This window comes from Artemia franciscana, chromosome 8 (assembly GCF_032884065.1).
Source record: "Artemia franciscana chromosome 8, ASM3288406v1, whole genome shotgun sequence".
NCBI lineage: Eukaryota > Metazoa > Arthropoda > Branchiopoda > Anostraca > Artemiidae > Artemia > Artemia franciscana.
In genome coordinates this window covers 41,125,853-41,143,649 of record NC_088870.1, presented here as the reverse complement: position 1 = coordinate 41,143,649, position 17,797 = coordinate 41,125,853, and the positions used below count along the sequence as shown (strand labels likewise).

Sequence of the window (17,797 nt, the reverse complement as noted above, 5' to 3'; positions counted from 1 at the left end):
ACATAAAGTCCACCTTGTTTTTTTATTAAATAAAAAAAAAATTAAATGAAAGTAAGGAGCAGCATTAAAACTTAAAACGAATAGAAATTACTCCGTATATGAAAGGGGCTTTTCCTCCTCAGCGCCTCGCTCTTTACGATAAAGTTTGACTCTTTCTCTTAACTCTACTTTTTAAAACAGTAAGAAACTTTAGCGTGAAGAGCGGGGCGTTGAGGAGGAAAAGCCCCTTTCATATACGGAGTAATTTCTGTTCGTTTTAAGTTTTAATGTTGCTCCTTACTTTCATTTAAAAAAACTTTTTTTTTATTTAATTTCTGGACGTTTTTGAAATAATGCATGTTTTGATCTTGGTTCTCCGCACATAAATAATTAAAACGAAATTTGCATATTAATTGATTGCAATTCATCGGAAGATTTTGAGAAAAAAGGAGCGAGGGAGGAGGCCGAGGAACACTTAAAAGGGCAATTAGAACTTTTAATTTTTTACGAACGTTTTCATTGGTAAAAAAATGTACGTAACTTACGAACTAACATACGTAACGAACTTCTATATTCGTATGTTTTTATTGCATATATGAGGGGGTTCATCCCTCGTCCATACCTCGCTCTTTACACTAAAGTTTAAATTTTGTCTCAATTCCTTAAGAATGACCTCTGAATCACAAAGGCCGTAGAATAAATAGTTGAAATTACTAGCAATACTTTATCGTAAAGAGTGAGGTATTACGAGGAGGTAAATCCCTCATATGCGTATTAATTTTTGTTCGTTTTAAGTTTTAATGCTGCTCCTTACTTTCAGTAGAAAAAACTTTTCATATTTATTTTTTCATTGTTTTTTCAAATAATGCTAGAAAATCCTGCGCCCCTTTCATTGAAATTCTCTTCCCCTATGAGAAGTTCCTCAATGGAAATATCCTCCCATGTAACCCCCCCTCAACTCTCCCCCCTAAAACCAAAAAAATCCCCCTGAAAATGTTTGTACACTTCCCAGTAACCATTACTATATTTAAACACAGGTCAAAGTTTGTAACTTGCAGCCCCTCCCACGGGGACTGCGGGAGATTAAGTCGTCCCCAAAGACATAGTTATTAGGTTTTTCGACTATGTTGAAAAAAATGGCTATCTCAGAATTTTGATCCGGTGACTTTTGGGAAAAATGAGCGTGGGAGGGGGCCTAGGTGCCCTCCAATTTTTTCGGTCACTTAAAAAGTGCACTAGAACTTTTAATTTCCGTTAGAATGAGCCCTTTCGCGACATTCTAGGACCACTCAGTCGATACGATCACTCCGGGGAAAAAAAACAAACAAACAAATAAACAAATAAACACGCATCTGTCTTCTGGCAAAAAATGCGAAATTCCACATTTTTGTAGATATGAGCTTGAAACTTCTACAATAAGGTTCTCTGATACGCTGAATCTGATGATGTGATTTTTGTTAAGATTGTATGACTTTTAGGGGGTGTTTCCCCCTATTTTCTAAAATGAGGCAAATTTTCTCAGGCTCGTAGCTTTAGATGGGTAAGACTAATCTTGATGAAACGTATATATTAAAATCAGCATTAAAATGCGATTCTTTTGATTTAACTATCAAAATACCATTTTTTAGAGTTTCGGTTACTATTGAGCCGGGTCGCTCCTTACTACAGTTGGTTACCACGAACTGTTTGATTTTTAATTTTCGAAACATGTTTCAAAATTTTCGGCTACTGTGGGCTCGACTCAGTTCTTAAACTAAAAAGAAAACAAATACAAAGGTAAATCCTCAATTTATAGGAAATATGCAAAGTAGCCATACTGTTTATATAAAATGGGAACGAAAAAATGTGATTATAACCCCCCCCTCCCCTCCCTGGGAATGTCGTTGAGGGAAGAGTAATATCAAACATTTAAAAAGCGCAAAAATAATCAGTTCTGCATGTTTGCTGCTCATTATGTTGCACGTTAAATCTTTAATATTTCCAATACAATCAGCTTTCAAATAGTTTTTGCCCCCAAAGGTAGTTTGAAAAAAAAATCAATCTTTCAAAAAAAAAATTACATGTTAACAGTTTTGATATAATTTTCAGTGCTTATTCCTGTGACTAAAGAAAAAGTTTTGCGCATTAATTCGGCATCGAAATCATCATTGTGTGTCTAATTTTAAAAACAATCAATTGGCATAGTACAACAGTTGTAGTATTATCCTTCAATAAAGGAGCTCTACTTCTGTTTGCGGTAGTTTGTGATAGTTATAAGTATGATTTGATTATTTATTAAAATTTCTGTTTCCTTTTGAGTTTTATTTATTTATTGGTACTGATTTATTTTCATTTTACGCTTCAGTTACCGCTAGGTTTAATGTAGCTCTTTACTTTTCTTTGGGTTTCTTCTTTTACGGAATAAGTTTGTTTTTACTTATTTCAGTTTGCTTATTCGTTAATACAAGGAATATTTGTAAAGCTTTTTTTGGTTTTCCCCTTAATAATTAAGATTTAGGCTTGCAATTTATATTTCAGACTAAATTTTTCGACAAATTTTAATAATAGTTTTACAATGGAGGTTTGGATGAATGTCCGTGGAATATTATTCAAATAAATGAATTGAAAATTAGCCTAATCTTTCGGAATCTCCTCACTCGACAGCTTTTTCCTCCTTAGTCTACACCTTTCTTCTGCCTCACTTGACAGCTTTTTTTCAAAACGTGTTTCTAAATGTTCGGTCACCTTAGGATAGACTTGATTCTTTACTAGCTTGCGGCGGATGCCAAAACAATGATAATAATAAAGAAATAAATAATAATACCAAAAATATTGATAATAATAATAAGAAAAAATTGGTTGTGGTGCTGCAGTGTCAGACGCAACCTAATTAGGAACGAACCTAATTACTAGTAACCTAATTCCTAGTAACCAAAAGTTTTCAAATGTGTCTTAAAAAGAACTGTGAGGCGAAAAAGGATTGCCGTTTATAGCTGACTCAGATGTGAAACTCTTGTTTTGGATAATCTGAATGTTATTGCTTGGATCCAAATTATGCCATAATAAACGACTAGTAGATCTTGATTTCGCGGTGACGACATCACCCTGATAGAGACAAACAAAGAAATGCTCCAGGAGCTTCTCAATATTATACGAGAGAAAGCAAATCTTTTGGAACTGAAGATTAGTTCGGACAAGACAAAAAGCATGGCAACGAGCGACTCAGCACTTGGGATAATGTATGGGAACAATTCAGTAGAGCAGGTAGTGGAATTCAGATACCTCGGAACAGGCACGTACGCAGGAATTTCTTTTCGGGGGGGGGGGCCAAAACCTTCGAAACAGCAGATATAAAGTAGCACTTTTTTTATACAGAAAATACAGATTAACTTTAATCTGTAGTATTGTAGCGGATGGGGGGAAGAAGACTGAAGTCTCAAAAGTACGTTTTAGGCTCAGGTTATGTTCATAGCGATTTAGAACCAGTGATTAATCTATTATATCCCACTGAAAGGGAAATTTTAGGGTTAACACTGCAATATGGGTGCTGCGGGGGGTAGTTCTTCTATTGCAAAAACGTAGATTTTAATGAAAAATGATAGTTTCCAAAATTGATCCATTAAAAGCTGTACTTTATCACGAAAAGGGGGGATGAACGCCCTAATATCAAGGATAATTCTATTTTTCTGTGGAAAACAAACTCTCTTTACGAAAAAAATAACAGTACAATTGCTAATTACTTCAAAGAGGGTAAAAAGTTAGACAGAAAATGGGAATAATTGGGCAGTGACTTGACCGGATAATTGCATGCTGTAAAATCCCCCAAAAAAGGCTTCACACATGTATCTAGATTCTTAATAAATGTCCTATTTTTGCCAGCAATCCCAAGAAACCATGGGGAAATTAAATATTTCACAAAATTTCGGGGGGGGGCGGGCCCGAAGGCCCCCCCCCCCCTGCGTACGTGCCAGCCTCGGAAGTACAGTCGAACAAACTGGGTCAAGTGAAAAGGAGGTACAGTCTAGGATTGGACAAGCCACTGGAGCTTTTAGTTGACTAAAGCCAATTTGGCGATTGAAAAAGTACTCCCTGAAACTGAAATTGAGGCTGTCCAACAGTAACGTCATCTCTGCCCTCCTCTATAGCTCTGAACGCTGGAAACTGAACCAAAAGCAAGAAAAGAGGATTCTCGCTTTCGAGAACAAGTGTCTTCACAGGATAATGAACATTAACTAGAGCGACCACAAAACCAGACAGTTCTCTCTATCACGCATCAGCCCCTGGTAACAGATGTCATACGCCAACGAAGATGGCGCTACTTGGGATACATAATTCATATGGCGGATGATAGGCTCCCCAGAACGGAACTCGAGTGGCAACAAGAGAGAACTCGAAGAAAAAGAAGGCCAAAAATACTCTTCGTCGTACATACCAGCAGGACCTTAAGTTTATCAATTCGACAGTCTAACCCCAATGGGAAGACGTCTTGGCAGCAGCACATATGAGAGATTATTAGCGGCTCTTTCTGGGTGCCTCTAGCGGCACAGGAGGAACTAAGGTCTAAGTCTATTGGAGAATTGCAGTCCGTATCTTGAGCAACAGTGAAAATCATTTTGTGTGTGTGTGTGTGTGTGTGTGTATGGGAAGCAGTGATATGTGTCTTAAGCAGTGAGTTGCCTTTTACTGGTTTTTGAAATATATAGATAATGATCCTGCTACCCTTGTTGGTATGATCTAAATAGGAAACTGAAAATCATAATGAAATGGCACATTAATCATGTTAATACTGCTACTATTATTAAAAACTCGCTGCAGCACCAAGCTGCCTGATGCCAAAATAGCTGCGTATGCTCCTCCTCCAAATCAATCTACCTGAAGCTTTCCTTTTTACAAAGTCCTCAGCAGTAGAAAACCAGATTACTTTTTATTTTCTGTTCTTTTCTGCCTCACCCCCCCCCCCCTCGTATAACCGTGCAAGATAGTAGACACGAATGCTGTCTCAGTAAAATTATTCCTTTTTGTATAGAAAATGCCTTAACAGCTCTTTGCTGTGGGTCGATCTTTTTTATTTTTTTCAAAGGGGCTCTTGATGTTTTATATCTGTTCAAATGAGCGCTTTCTTGATGTTCTATTTCTGTTTGAATTATTTTTCGTCTCTGACGGTATTTGATAATTTACCTACAACTTAGCTGAATGATACATTTTTGCTGCAAAAACTGCTATATATTTAAGCTTTAATGAATATCTACCCTTTTGTAGGATTGCATGAAATTCAAATGGTACTTGGAAGGAGTTTTGATATACCAGTTTTTAAATCTAATTGTCGCCACTAGTGTGACTTGGGGGAGGGGGGATAACTCACAAAAAAGGAAAAATACAGGCAAATTACCTTGTGATTTGAGGGGAGAGAACACTGGTGAAAGTTCCCTAAGCCCTCGCGTTGGCACAGCAAGTACAAACTAATTTAGCAATTATAACAGGAAGTTGGGGGGGGGGGACGACGCTATGAATGCTTTAAAGTATTTGTGCTTTACATATGTGTTTCAAACATTAAGTTTTCAATTTAAAGAAAAAAAGAAGCCACTAAACAACCTAAAAAATGGATTATAGGTTAAATAAGAAACATTTGAATAACGGCATGATGGAATTCATGTTTTAAACATGCCACCTACCAAAATAGTACATCAAGAAATGCCAGTATTAAAGGTTGAAAAATAATTTTATCCCTTAGTGTGAAAAATTAAACTAACAATTTTGGAATTAGAATTTTTTTGGAAATTTAGAATTTTTAAAAATTTGGGATATAAAAGGACAAATCAGAGATTCATTTTGCAAATTTGTGATAAAACGAAGCATTTCTCAACTGTATATAAACTTTGGAACAAAAAGATGTCACTTTTCACCAAAGTGGTGCTTTATCTCAGTTTTTTTTTTTTTTTTTTTTTTTTTTTTTTTTTTTTTTTTTTTTTTTTTTTTTTTTTTTTTTTTTTTTGCACATCCAGGTTCTGTCAGATTCTTAAATAACCGAAACATATTTGGTTATTTTACCTATCTTCCACGGTGAATATCTGTTTTTTCTTTATTACTGTATTTGTAGCAGTATCTAGACTGTTCTAGTGTAAGGTATTTGGATGTAACATTCGTGCCATTTAATTTTTTAATGTGACTTTGTGAAATTGGTATTGAATTTATGAGTGGTCTAAATGATGGTAGTTTTTTTCCATTTATAAACAATGAATGACTTCTAAATGCCAGCAAAGATTTTGTCCATGGCCTTTTCCTCAAATTCTTATTGCAACCCAAAGAAGCGTTCATTGCGTTCTAAATAAGAAAGCTGTGAATTTAGAGCATAAAATTAAATACTCCAGTAAATCTTACGAATACCAAGGGAATATATTTTTTTTGTGTGTGAATATTCCCTTTATGGAAGTTTTGCTAAATTCATTGAAGCGAAACTTTTTATTATTTCTATTTTATTTTAATATATTAAATTTTATTATCCGTTTTATATATAAAATTTTATAGATTATTTTATTTTAATTATTTTATTTTTTGTTTTATTGTATTTATTGTTTTTTGTTTTTTATGTTATTTGTTCATTATATTATCATTTATTTTTTATTTTTTATATCTATTTTGTATAATTTGAAATTTTGTATGTTATTTTATAGTATTAAATTTTGTAATTTCTTCATTTTTACTTGTTATTAAAGATTATTGTTGTGATATAGGAATTAATAATAAAATTTAGTGGGATCAATCTTATGATTTTCTTTGGAAAGTTTAGAAATATGTTTTTGGAGCAAACATGAAATAAAAAAAAAATAGAATGCGTGATTAATTTTTATGTTTATTTACTTCTTTATAAAATCGTTTATATTGCCTAATATTTTATAAAGTGCTTTTAATATTCGTTTTATTACTTATATGTTCATAAACTTGTTTTCTTTTAGGAATGGTTACATCGTTTTGCCGAAGATTGGGGTGGACGAGTTTGGAGATGCTTCTTGATCAGTTCCAAGATCGACTCAATTTTGGTATACAGAGAGACCTCATCGACTTAATACAAATTCCGTCTTTAAATGCCAGTAGAGCAAGAATTCTCCATAAAGCTGGGTTAGAAACTGTAACCGAAGTTGCAGATGCTAATCTAGATGATCTAGAAGTTATTTTGTTAAATGCAGCTGCTTTTGAAAGGTGAGTCTGGAATTTTACATACATAGTTATACCTGTGCAGCGTCAGGTAGTAGGGTTGCCAATGGAGAAGGAATATCCCTGAATTGTGTGTTTTGTTTGTGCGTAGTGATGATTTGTCTAGGTCATATGTTCAATTGGTGATAGTTGGTGACAATATTTGCTTTTGGACTGGGGTGTAAGATCATAACCTTACTCAAGTGCATATCTATTCCAAATACCAATGAAGAATTTTTGTTTCTCACCTAACTATTGCTTTTAATACATTGGATACTACTGCTACTACTAACAACCGACTGCAGCAACCAGTCACCTGAGGCCGACACAGCTACGCACATTCCTCTTCCATCCCAATCTATTCGGAGCCTCCTTCTTTCACCTTCCCAGTAAGTTCCGATTTCCCTTAAATCCTTCCTTACGACCTCCTCCCAACCCATTCGGGATCGACCAGCTTTTTGTTTGGCCCTATATGGTTGGTCGAACAGGACGATTTTTGGAAATTTGTCATCCTTCATCCGCAGAATATGTCCTAGCTATCTCAACCTTTATCTCTTTATAGTGCTAGAAAGCTAGATTAAACCAAATTTTTCGTACAACCTAGTATTTGAAACACGGTCAGCCATAATAATTGTCTTTTTAGCCTAATAATTCGCGTGTCCAAGAAGGTCTTCGCTTTGGTTTACAAGGATTCTTGGTCAAAGCAACCGTCTCCTTGAGGAAAAGGGCTTCTCCTAATTTAAATCTGAATTGTTGTCTTTACTAATGACAATTTCTATTAAAGGACCTTACTACTTTACCAGTAGGGAAATTTTTTGTTGAAATGTCTAATTTTTTTATTACCTTTCGTACATTTTAAAATTGAAAAAGGTCTTTTTTTTTTAATGTTGCCATTTATAGATGAAAAATTACGAACCTTCTGAATTCATTTGGTTCGAACAAATTTTGTGACTAGTTGCGAAATAGATTAATTGCATCAGTTTGTTGACTTTATGTATCTTGGGCTAATGAATTGATATTCCACCATTTTCTTTTTCATATGTTTGGAAGGGGGGCATGACGCCTTTTTTTAAGTTCTGGAGAAAACTAACCAGTTTCCTCAATGCAAGAAATTAGGTTATTTTGGGGCCACAGTGAGTGCAATGGCGGGTTTTTCAGAGCTTATCATATACAACAGGTGATCGCACAAGCTTTGGAGAGCACTCATTGACTGCAATTTTTCAACCAATTTTGGAGGTTGAATAAATTAGACAGATTCTAACGCCTCTTCAACATCTTTTGTTGCTCTTGATACCCCTGTTACTCTAAATAGGGTCAAACTAATATTTTAAGCTTGCCTTTTTTCGAACTGGTTTTAAATGTTAACAAAAAGGTGCCTCTCTGAAATACAGAATTCGAGCAGTCCCAGGAGCTGTGTCCGAATCAGGGAAGTAGTCCTTATAAAATAGGAAGTTTATAGCAGCATTTTAATAGAAAGGTAGACTTGTTATGCTTTGGTTGAGTCTAAGTCTTAAAAGGATTTTCAGTCTGTGGTATTGAAGAACCCGAAGCAAGGTATAACTTTTGATTTATCAAAAATGGTATTGGAGGGCTTTAGAGCTTCCCGATTACAAATTTTAGACGAATTTAAGAGACAGACAATTTAGTGTAGTTTAGAAGAAATCAAAGGAGTGGCAGAATTGATACTCTTTCCGTGAAATTAGGAAGTCACGCGAAAATTGTGGTTCTTACCCAAAGGAATTCTCTGTGAGTACTCCCCATCCCTGGCAAATCCCGTCATATTGATAATGAAACAGTGTTTCTGTGAACAGGCATTTCCTAAGTGGTGTGACGCTGCATTTTTCCCTGTCATACCAAAAATGAAGACTCCCCAATTCGGTGATTAACCGAGAACTATATCCGTAACTACTAATCTAACGAAAGTAGCAGAGGGTCTTATTTAATGTGCTCTGTTACAGCAGATTGCATCTTTGATAGATCCAAGTGAACAGGGGTGTGAGGCAGTAAAACGGCAGGAGATCTAGTACTAATGCACCGAACCGAGCACCGATAATGCTCGTCGATTTGGCTTGGTACTTTCCCTTCGATAGTTCGTCCAATCGGTGTGATCCAGAATAATGCTATCCGAGTTTTTTGTGATGTTGGGAACCAGGAGTCTTTGAGGTCTGTGTATAGAGATTTAAATATAATGCCTGCAGCTGGATTATGTGATTTTTATTCGTAGATTTTTATATATAAGTATTACAGTGATAGCCTTCCTGATTGTTTTAAAGGAATATTTTGTGGGAGGTCTGATGTTCACCACCACATTACTCGGATACGGGGTAATACTGAGGTTCCTCGATTAGTTTCAAGTAGGTCTTCTTTTTCACTGATTTACAGAGCTTCAAAACCTTGGAATAAACTGAGTATAGATATCAAGGAAATAGGTAGCCTTGGCCAGTTTAAGTCTGATTTGCGTGTGGAGTTGCTCGGTAGGTATGCTTTTGAAACAGATTAATTAAAATACATTCTACATAGGCTATTCATTTGTAATATTTATGTATTTTTTTTTTTTTTCTTGGGATCACGCAAGGTAGTGTATTGTTTATGGTTTTTTTTTTTTTTTTTTTTTTTTTTTTTTTTTTTTTTTGATTTCAGTATATGGTCTCATTCTCATTGTTTTCTTATTCTCCATATTGTCTCTTTATTTTCTTTGAATTTAGTACAGCCTCGCAAGCTTCGCTTATGCTGAGCTATCGATTTAGAAATGTTTATTTCTAATAAAATTGTTCTACTACTACCACTAGTATAGTTCACCTAAAGATTCATAAAAATCTAAAAAAGATGGATGCTAGAAAACGCATGCTACTGCTATTTGTGAGAGAGTATCTACGAAAGAGGTCACATTCAGTCTTCCCAATTTTGACCAAGACAGCTATTCTGAGTGGTCAGAATTAGTCTGCAGCTGCCCCTAAGGAACAAAACTAGCTGCTATTTTATTCCTTGATGGTATCAACTCATTTCTATCAGAGTTGGAGAACATTTTAAGCTCATAGACGACTAGTTTGTAGTTTTCAAGTCCATAGTTGAAAATGCAAAGCAGCAATTTGACCCAACAATGTTGGCAGACTTCATCAACAAGTGTAAATCAATTAGCCGAAAATTAAATGTTCCCAGATGAAATGTGATGATCCCAGATGTGCCATTCCTCTGCCAGAGTGGTATTATATTGAACTGAACTTGATAAAAAAAAAGACAGTACGTCATTTAATCATATAACCAGTGTCCGTCTAAGAAGAAACAAAGCTCAAACAGTAGTTTAAGCAGTATTACATGCAGATGCCACTTCTCAGTCTAGATAGTAACATGTATGTGCAGGATGAGCTTCTCAGATCATCAACTCCTGCTTAGGTATATAACTTATATTAAGCATATCCTTAAGTATCGCTGCCCTGCCTGGGATCTCCAAACTTAGAACGCTATTTATTTGTAAACGGAAATAGAAGATGTTCGAAACATGCTACTAAAACAACAGTGAAACCTCCCAAGAGGTTTTTTATCGAAGATATGATCTAGTAGTGAAGTTTAGAAAAGCGACATAATTAAACGATAAAAAAAAGATCTATTTTACACCCTCCCACTCCATCAATCAGCAGTCTTACAAAGCATCAGAATAAACTGTAACCTGTCAAGTGTGATACAGATAGATTTACCAACTCTTTTGTGCCCTATTTTGTTAGTGCTTTTAATAAGTAATCCTTTTTTTGCGTTTGTTTTGTGATGGTAAAAGTAGCATAATTTGGGGTTCATTTTTTTGGGCAACAAGATGGCTTTTCGAATAAAAAAATAATCATAAATATTAGTCATTTAAATTATTAACATCAAAATATAAATGTCATAAATAAAAAAGAACTAACTACACATATAATTTATGGTGCTTGATCCCCCCCCCCAAAAAAAAAAAACGTATTATGACTTTGACGCTAAACTTGCAATTTAGAAACCCAACATTAAAACACACAAAACACATATTTCACAAGTAGTGCTTAGTTTTCATAAATTCTGGTAATTAACGATGAAACTTGAGTCTAATATCGCACCTTGTCTCATGATCGCAACGGGTTGACTTAGCTGTCACACGGGCGATTTCAGCCTATGCTTGTCGAAGGAAAACTTCACGCATAGACAAGTTCTACCTCTTTCGACCCATGGCCTCTCAGGAACTATCTAGGGTGATGTGCTTACCTTAAAGAAATACCGGATCTCGTTCATTCTGAACTTCTTTGGTTTATGTGCCAAGCTTTTTACAATTGATTAGACAGTCTTCCCGTAACTTGTAGAGCTTTGGTAAGAGATCCGAATAAATGACAAAAAACTAAAAGCCGGAACCTAGTTTCCTGAGAATCTTAGAAAATGTATTTAACTTCTCGTGTTTTGTGCCTCGATAATTAATTTTGATTAAATTTAATTAGAAAGTGTAAATCTTGTTCTTTTTTTTTATTAAATGGAGCAGAATTTACTTTTTAAAGTTCAGGGAATGGCCGCCTCTAAAAATATTCCACCATACCTGCTTGGAAAAAATCAGCTCAAAGGAACTATTATTTGACCGCTTTGGAAGTTTGGCCGCTTGTAATAATTAATTAAAAAAGAAGTTTTTTTTAACTGCAAGTAAGGAGTGACATTAAAACTTAAAACGAACAGAAATTATTCCGTATATGAAAGGGGTTTTCCTGTCCTAACGCCTGGCTCTTTACCTTAAAGTTTTACTCTTTCTCACAACTCTACTTTTTAAAACAATGAAAAATTTCAGCGTAAAGAGTGAGGCGTTGAGGAGGGGACAGCCCCTTTCATATACGGAATAACTTCTGTTCGTTTTAAGTTTTAATGTCATTCCTTACTTGCAGTTAAAAAAAAACTTCTTTTTTTACATTTAATTTCGGAACTGTTTTTGAATTAATGCATGTTTTGATTTTGGCTCATCACACATGAATAATGAAAACGAAATTTGCATATTTATTTATTTTTTGGCTAAATGGCTTTCTCGTAGTTTTGATCAGACGATTTTAATGAAAAAAGGGGCGGGGGAGGAGGCCTAGTTGTCCTCAAGTTTTTGGTTACTTAAAAAGGCAACTAGAACGTTTTTTAAGACCGTTTTTATTAGTACTAAATATACGTAACTTACGAATTAACTTACGTAACGAACTTCTATATTTGTATATTTTAATTATGTATATTAGGGGGCTTGCCCCCTCGTCAATATCTCGCTCTTTACACTAAAGCTTGAATTCTGTCCCAATTCTTTAATAATGACCCCTGAATCGCAAAGGCCGTAGAATAAATAGTGGAAATCAATAAAAATACTTTAGCGTAAAGAGCAAGGTATTGTGGAGGAAATGAAGCCTCTTGTTTATGTAATAATTTTTGTTCTTTTTAGGTTTTAAGGCTGTCCCTTACTTCCAGCTGATTTTTTTTTTTTTTTATTTATTGTCTCATTGTTTTTCTTTTAATAATACTAGAAAATCCTGCCGCCCCTTCATGGTAATTTTCTTCGCTCACGATAGAATTCCTCTGTAGAAAGATCCTCCAACATAACACCCTCCCTTGACCCACCTCCCCCCAACACGAAATAATCCCCTTGAAAACGTTTGTGCACTTCCCAATAGCCCTTACTATATGTAAATTAAATTTAAAAAAACAAGTTTTTTTAACTGAAAGCAAGGAGTGACATTAAAACTTAAAACGAATAGAAATTACTCCGTATATGAAAGGGGCTGTTCCCTCCTCAACGCCCGCTCTTTACGCTAAAGTTTGAATCTTTCAACTGTACGTTTTAAAACCGTAAAAAACTTTAGCGTATTTCATATACCCTTTCATATACGGAGTAATTTCTGTTCGTTTTAAGTTTTAATGTCACTCCTTACTTTCAGTTAAAAAAAACTTCTTTTTTTTTTTAATTTCTGAACGTTTTTGAATTAATGCGTGTTTTGATTTTGGCTCTCCGAACATGAATAATTAAAATCAAATTTGCATATTAATTTTTTGGGGGGCTAAATGGCTTTCTCATAGTTTTGATCGGACGATTTTGATAAAAAGAGGAGCGGGGGAGCAGGCCTAGTTACCCTCGAATTTTTGGTTGCTCAAAAGGCAACTAGAACTTTCGATTTTACGAAAGTTTTCACTAGTAAACATATACTTAACTTACAAATTACCTTACGTAACGAACTTCTAAATTCGTATGTTCATATTGCGTATATGAGGGGGTTCGCCCCCTCGTCAATACCTCGCTCTTTACACTAAAGCTTAAATTTTGTCTCAATTCCTTAAGAATGACCCCTGAATCATAAAGGCCGTAGAATAAATTGTTGAAATTAATAAAATTACTTTATCGCAAAGAGCGAGGGATTAGGAGGAGGCGAACCCCTCGTATGCGTAATAATTTCTGTTCGTTTTAATTTTTAATGCTGCTCCTTACTTTCAGTTGAAGAAACTTTTTCATATTTATTTTTTCATTGCTCTTTAAAAAATGCTATAAAAAAGATTCTGCAACCCCTTCATGGAAATTATCTTCCTCGTGACATTTTCCTCCATGGAAATTCTCCCACCCACCCACCCCCCACATAACCCCCTCCCCTCAACTCTTCCTCCTAACCAAAAAAATCCCCCTGAAAATGTCTGTACATTTCCCAATAGCCATTCCTGTAACACTGTGTAAACACTGTTTATGTATAAACACTGCTATGTGTAAAAACTGATCGAAGTTTGTAACTTGCAGCCCCTCCTGCGGGGACTGTGGGTGAGTAAGTTGTCCCCAAAGACATACTTTTTAGGTTTTTTGCCTATGCTGAATAAAATGGCTATCTCAGAATGTCGATCCGGTGACTTTGGGAAAAAGTGAGCGTGGGAGGGGGCTTAGGTGCCCTCTAATTTTTTTGGTCATTTAAAAAGAACACTAGAACTTTTAATTTCCGTCAGATTGAACCCTCTCGCTACCTTCTAAGACCACTGGGTCGATACGATCACCCTGGGGAAAAAAGAAAACAAAAAATTAAACAATTAAACACGCATCCGTGACCTGTCTAATGGCAAAAATATAAAATTCCACATTTTTGTAGATAGGAGCTTGAAAATTCTCCTGTAGGGTTCTCTGATATACTAAATATGATGGTGTTATTTTCGTTAAGATTCTATGACTTTTAAGGGGTGTTTCCCCCTATTTTCTAAAATAAGACAAATTTTCACAGGCTCGTAACTTTTGATGGGTAAGACTGACGAAATTTGACGAAACTTATATATTTAAAATCAGCATTTAAATGCGATTCTGTTGATGTAACTATTGGTATCAAAATTCCGTTTTTTTTAGAGTTTCGGTTGCTATTGAGCCGGGTCGCTCCTTATTGATCCCGGGTCTGGTCAAAGTTTGTAGCTTGCAGCCCCTCCCCAGGGGACTGTGGGGGATTAATTCGTCCCGAAAGACACAATTATTAGGTTTTTCGACTATGCTGAACAAACTTGCTAATTCAGAATTTTGATCCGGTTACTTTGGGAAAAAATGAGGATGGGAGGGGGCCTAGGCACCTTCCAAGTTTTTTGGTCACTTAAAAAAAGGTATTAGAACTTTTAATTTCCATTAGAATGAGCCCTCTTGAGACATGTAGGACTACTGGGTCGATACGATCACCCTTGGAAAAAAAAAAAAAAATATAGATGCATCCGTAATCTGTATTCTGGCAAAAAATACAAAATTACACATTTTTGTAGAAGGCGCTTGAAACTTCTACAGTAGGGCTCTCTGATGCGCTGAATTTGATGGTGTATTTTTTGCTAAGATTCAATGACTTTTAGGGGGCGTTTTCCCTTGTTTTCTAAAATCAGCCAAATTTTCTCAGGCTCATAACTTTTGACGGGTAAGACTAAACTTGATGAATTATATATATTTAAAATCAGCATAAATATGCAATTCTTTTGATGTAACTATTGATATCGAAATTTTCGTTTTTTGGAGTTTCGGTTACTATTGAGCCGGGTAGCTCCTTACTACAGTTCGTTACCACGAACTGTTTGACAAGTCGGTTGTAATAAGCTATCATTTGCCCGCTTTGGAAGTTCCCTGTGATGCCACCCTCTTTGATTGACAACCTTGCCGGCAAAAAGCCCTAAAATTTCACTGTCCTTTCAGTCAATTTCAGCCGTATAATTACAGTCAAACCACAGATTCTCGGGAACTCTCGATGATGGCTAGTCCTCGATGTTGGAAGAATTCGTTAATGTATCTTTATAGCGATCCACCACCAAGACAGCCGAAGCTCGTAAATGACCGTCCAAAATAAAACACCATGTATGTCTTTCTTAAATAGGGTTTTTTCTCCTTTTCTTTTATTTCTCTGACATTATGCACTTAAGCGGTAGTACTGAATGTATTAGTGAAATCTTTGCCTCGCCTCTGTCTAAGCATGCGGAATTTGTCTCTTTGATTTATTACCAAAATGCATAAAGTCAAGTTCTTCAACTGGAAGGTAGAGTCTCTTAAAGATATTTCTGGTGGAAATAGCTGTTGATGAAACAACTTATCTATGTTTCTCCAGTGGATTCTCAATAATGAACACTCGTTAATAAGGTATGATCGTCAACTTTTTATAGGCCATTTTGAAAGTCGAGTTTGGGTTTTATTTGTATCTTTGTGTAGTTCCAACCTCCGTCTGAATTCGAAGTCTTTCCAATTTAGTAAATTAATTTACGTCCTTGCTCGATTTACAAGCTTACCATTACCTGAATATTCTACTCATTGTATAACTATATACTAATTGCATAATTCAAGACTTTGTTCAAGTTTTTTTATTTATTTTTTTTATTTGCGCAAAATATTGTTTATGTTTTCTCCTATTGACCGGTTTTTTGTATCACGTGAAAAAATATAGTATTGGTGATTGGATTGTTTCAGTTGAAAAACATGTATCTACTTACAGTGTCTGTTTGTCTAAGCTTCTTTTTTTAAATCTTGCAGCGAGAAATCAGATGGCACTGAATTTGATCACGAAAGGAAAGAACGAGCAAAGCTTCGTCGAATTTGGATTACTGGAAGAGAAGGGTTAACTGAGAGAGAAGCAGCTAGTCTTATCATAGAAGAAGCGAAAGAAATTGTTCAGGTATGGTATGATTGTATGATTTAAGTTACTTTCAAGCTAAGTTGTGACAGAAGGTGAGAAATCTCGTCAAGGAAAACGACCAAGTAACGTCACTATGTCAATTCTGGCTAATATATCTGATTGAGAGGAAAATCTGCGGAGGGTTGCTCAGATTTCCTCGGACAAAAAAGATTTGTAGCTTTATATATGTAAAGAAGAGATAATTCTCATTTGTGTATAAACATAATTTTTGGGTTAATTCAACCACGATTGTGCCAGCCTGAGTAATGGATCCTCAATTCTCTGATCCGAACGTAAAGTAAACCGAATATTTCCATCCACCTGGAGCGACAAAACAACCAAGTGATGTTGCTATGCTAATTCAGGCTGGTATCTCTGGTTGGAAGCAAATTCTTTTGAGTCTTTATAATATATAGTGAAGATAAAATCCAAGAAAATCAGGCAGCAGAGTTACTCAAATATGACATATCTTGTTTTTATCAAAAAAGCATGTAGATGTAGTAGTCTCCCTTTAAATAAGCCATTAAACAGCTCTCTATGATGTTCTAGTACCCAACTAGCAGTTAAGGAAGAAAAAAAAATCAGTGGAGGAAAATGAAAAAACCTATGCAGAAAAGTTATTTTCTTGTTGTTCAGGCCAGGGGAATGTAAGTTTCCTGTACAGAGTTTCGACCATGGCGCTTCTTAAGACTAATCGAGATATTATTTACCTTTGCTGAATCAACTACAAATAATTTCTTTCTCCCTTGCCAGTTTTCATTAAATTGCGTTATTTTATTTTTGGTTACTATGGGCCGTGGTTCGTTGCTTACTAGGTTGGAGCTACTGCTGCAACCATGAAAGTCTGGGAAAAACTGAATCTTTACAATATCAATTTAAACAGAATGAATTTTTTCCAGTGCATTAAGAGAAATGTTTGTTTATTTCAACGACACTTTCGCCGGCCAAAGAAGTGAATCTCAATTCGAATTTAAATGAGACAGCACCAGTTTGTCCAAGTGGAAACAATTTCTCCTATCAAGTGATATGCAATATGGATGTTGATTCTGAATTCTAACAGAAAGTGACAAATTTTGTCAAGCAAAAACAGCCAAATGAGACTGCAATGTCTGATCGGGTATCCCTAACTTAAAACAAATTTTTCCGGAATCCTCCTAAAAAAAAAAATTCTCGAAAACGGAGTCCTGGTAATATCTATCTGAAAAAAAAAATTGTCAGTGCATTAACAAATAAATTTTGTTTATTTTAACCTCACGTTTGTCAGCCTAAGTGAATTTTCAACTCTGATTCAAAAGAGAAGACGAAAATTTGCCACTGTGAAAAGAGTTTTTCTACCGTTAAATTTTTTGGGGTTAATTGCACAAGATATTAGTAGGCCTAATTATTACGAGATATTATATACAAGTATTGTTGCAAGATGTTATATCAGGAGTAATTATGGAAGATATATTGCATTCAAAACACACAAAAGCAAAAGCGAACTTGTATCTGCAATAGAAGTGCATGTATTTTTCAAAGTTTCA

At 35.2% G+C, this 17,797-nt stretch overlaps 1 protein-coding gene across 1 annotated transcript in view; it reads left to right on the top strand.

The window, feature by feature from the left end:
* The window catches only part of LOC136030439 (DNA polymerase theta-like), a gene marked incomplete in the record, with an annotated part of 266,307 nt that overhangs the window by 200,315 nt on the left and 48,195 nt on the right, over positions 1-17,797 (top strand). Inside the window, 2 exon segments of the mRNA XM_065709422.1 lie at positions 6,912-7,155; positions 16,133-16,274. Of these exon segments, the coding sequence (XP_065565494.1) occupies positions 6,912-7,155; positions 16,133-16,274 (386 nt within the window).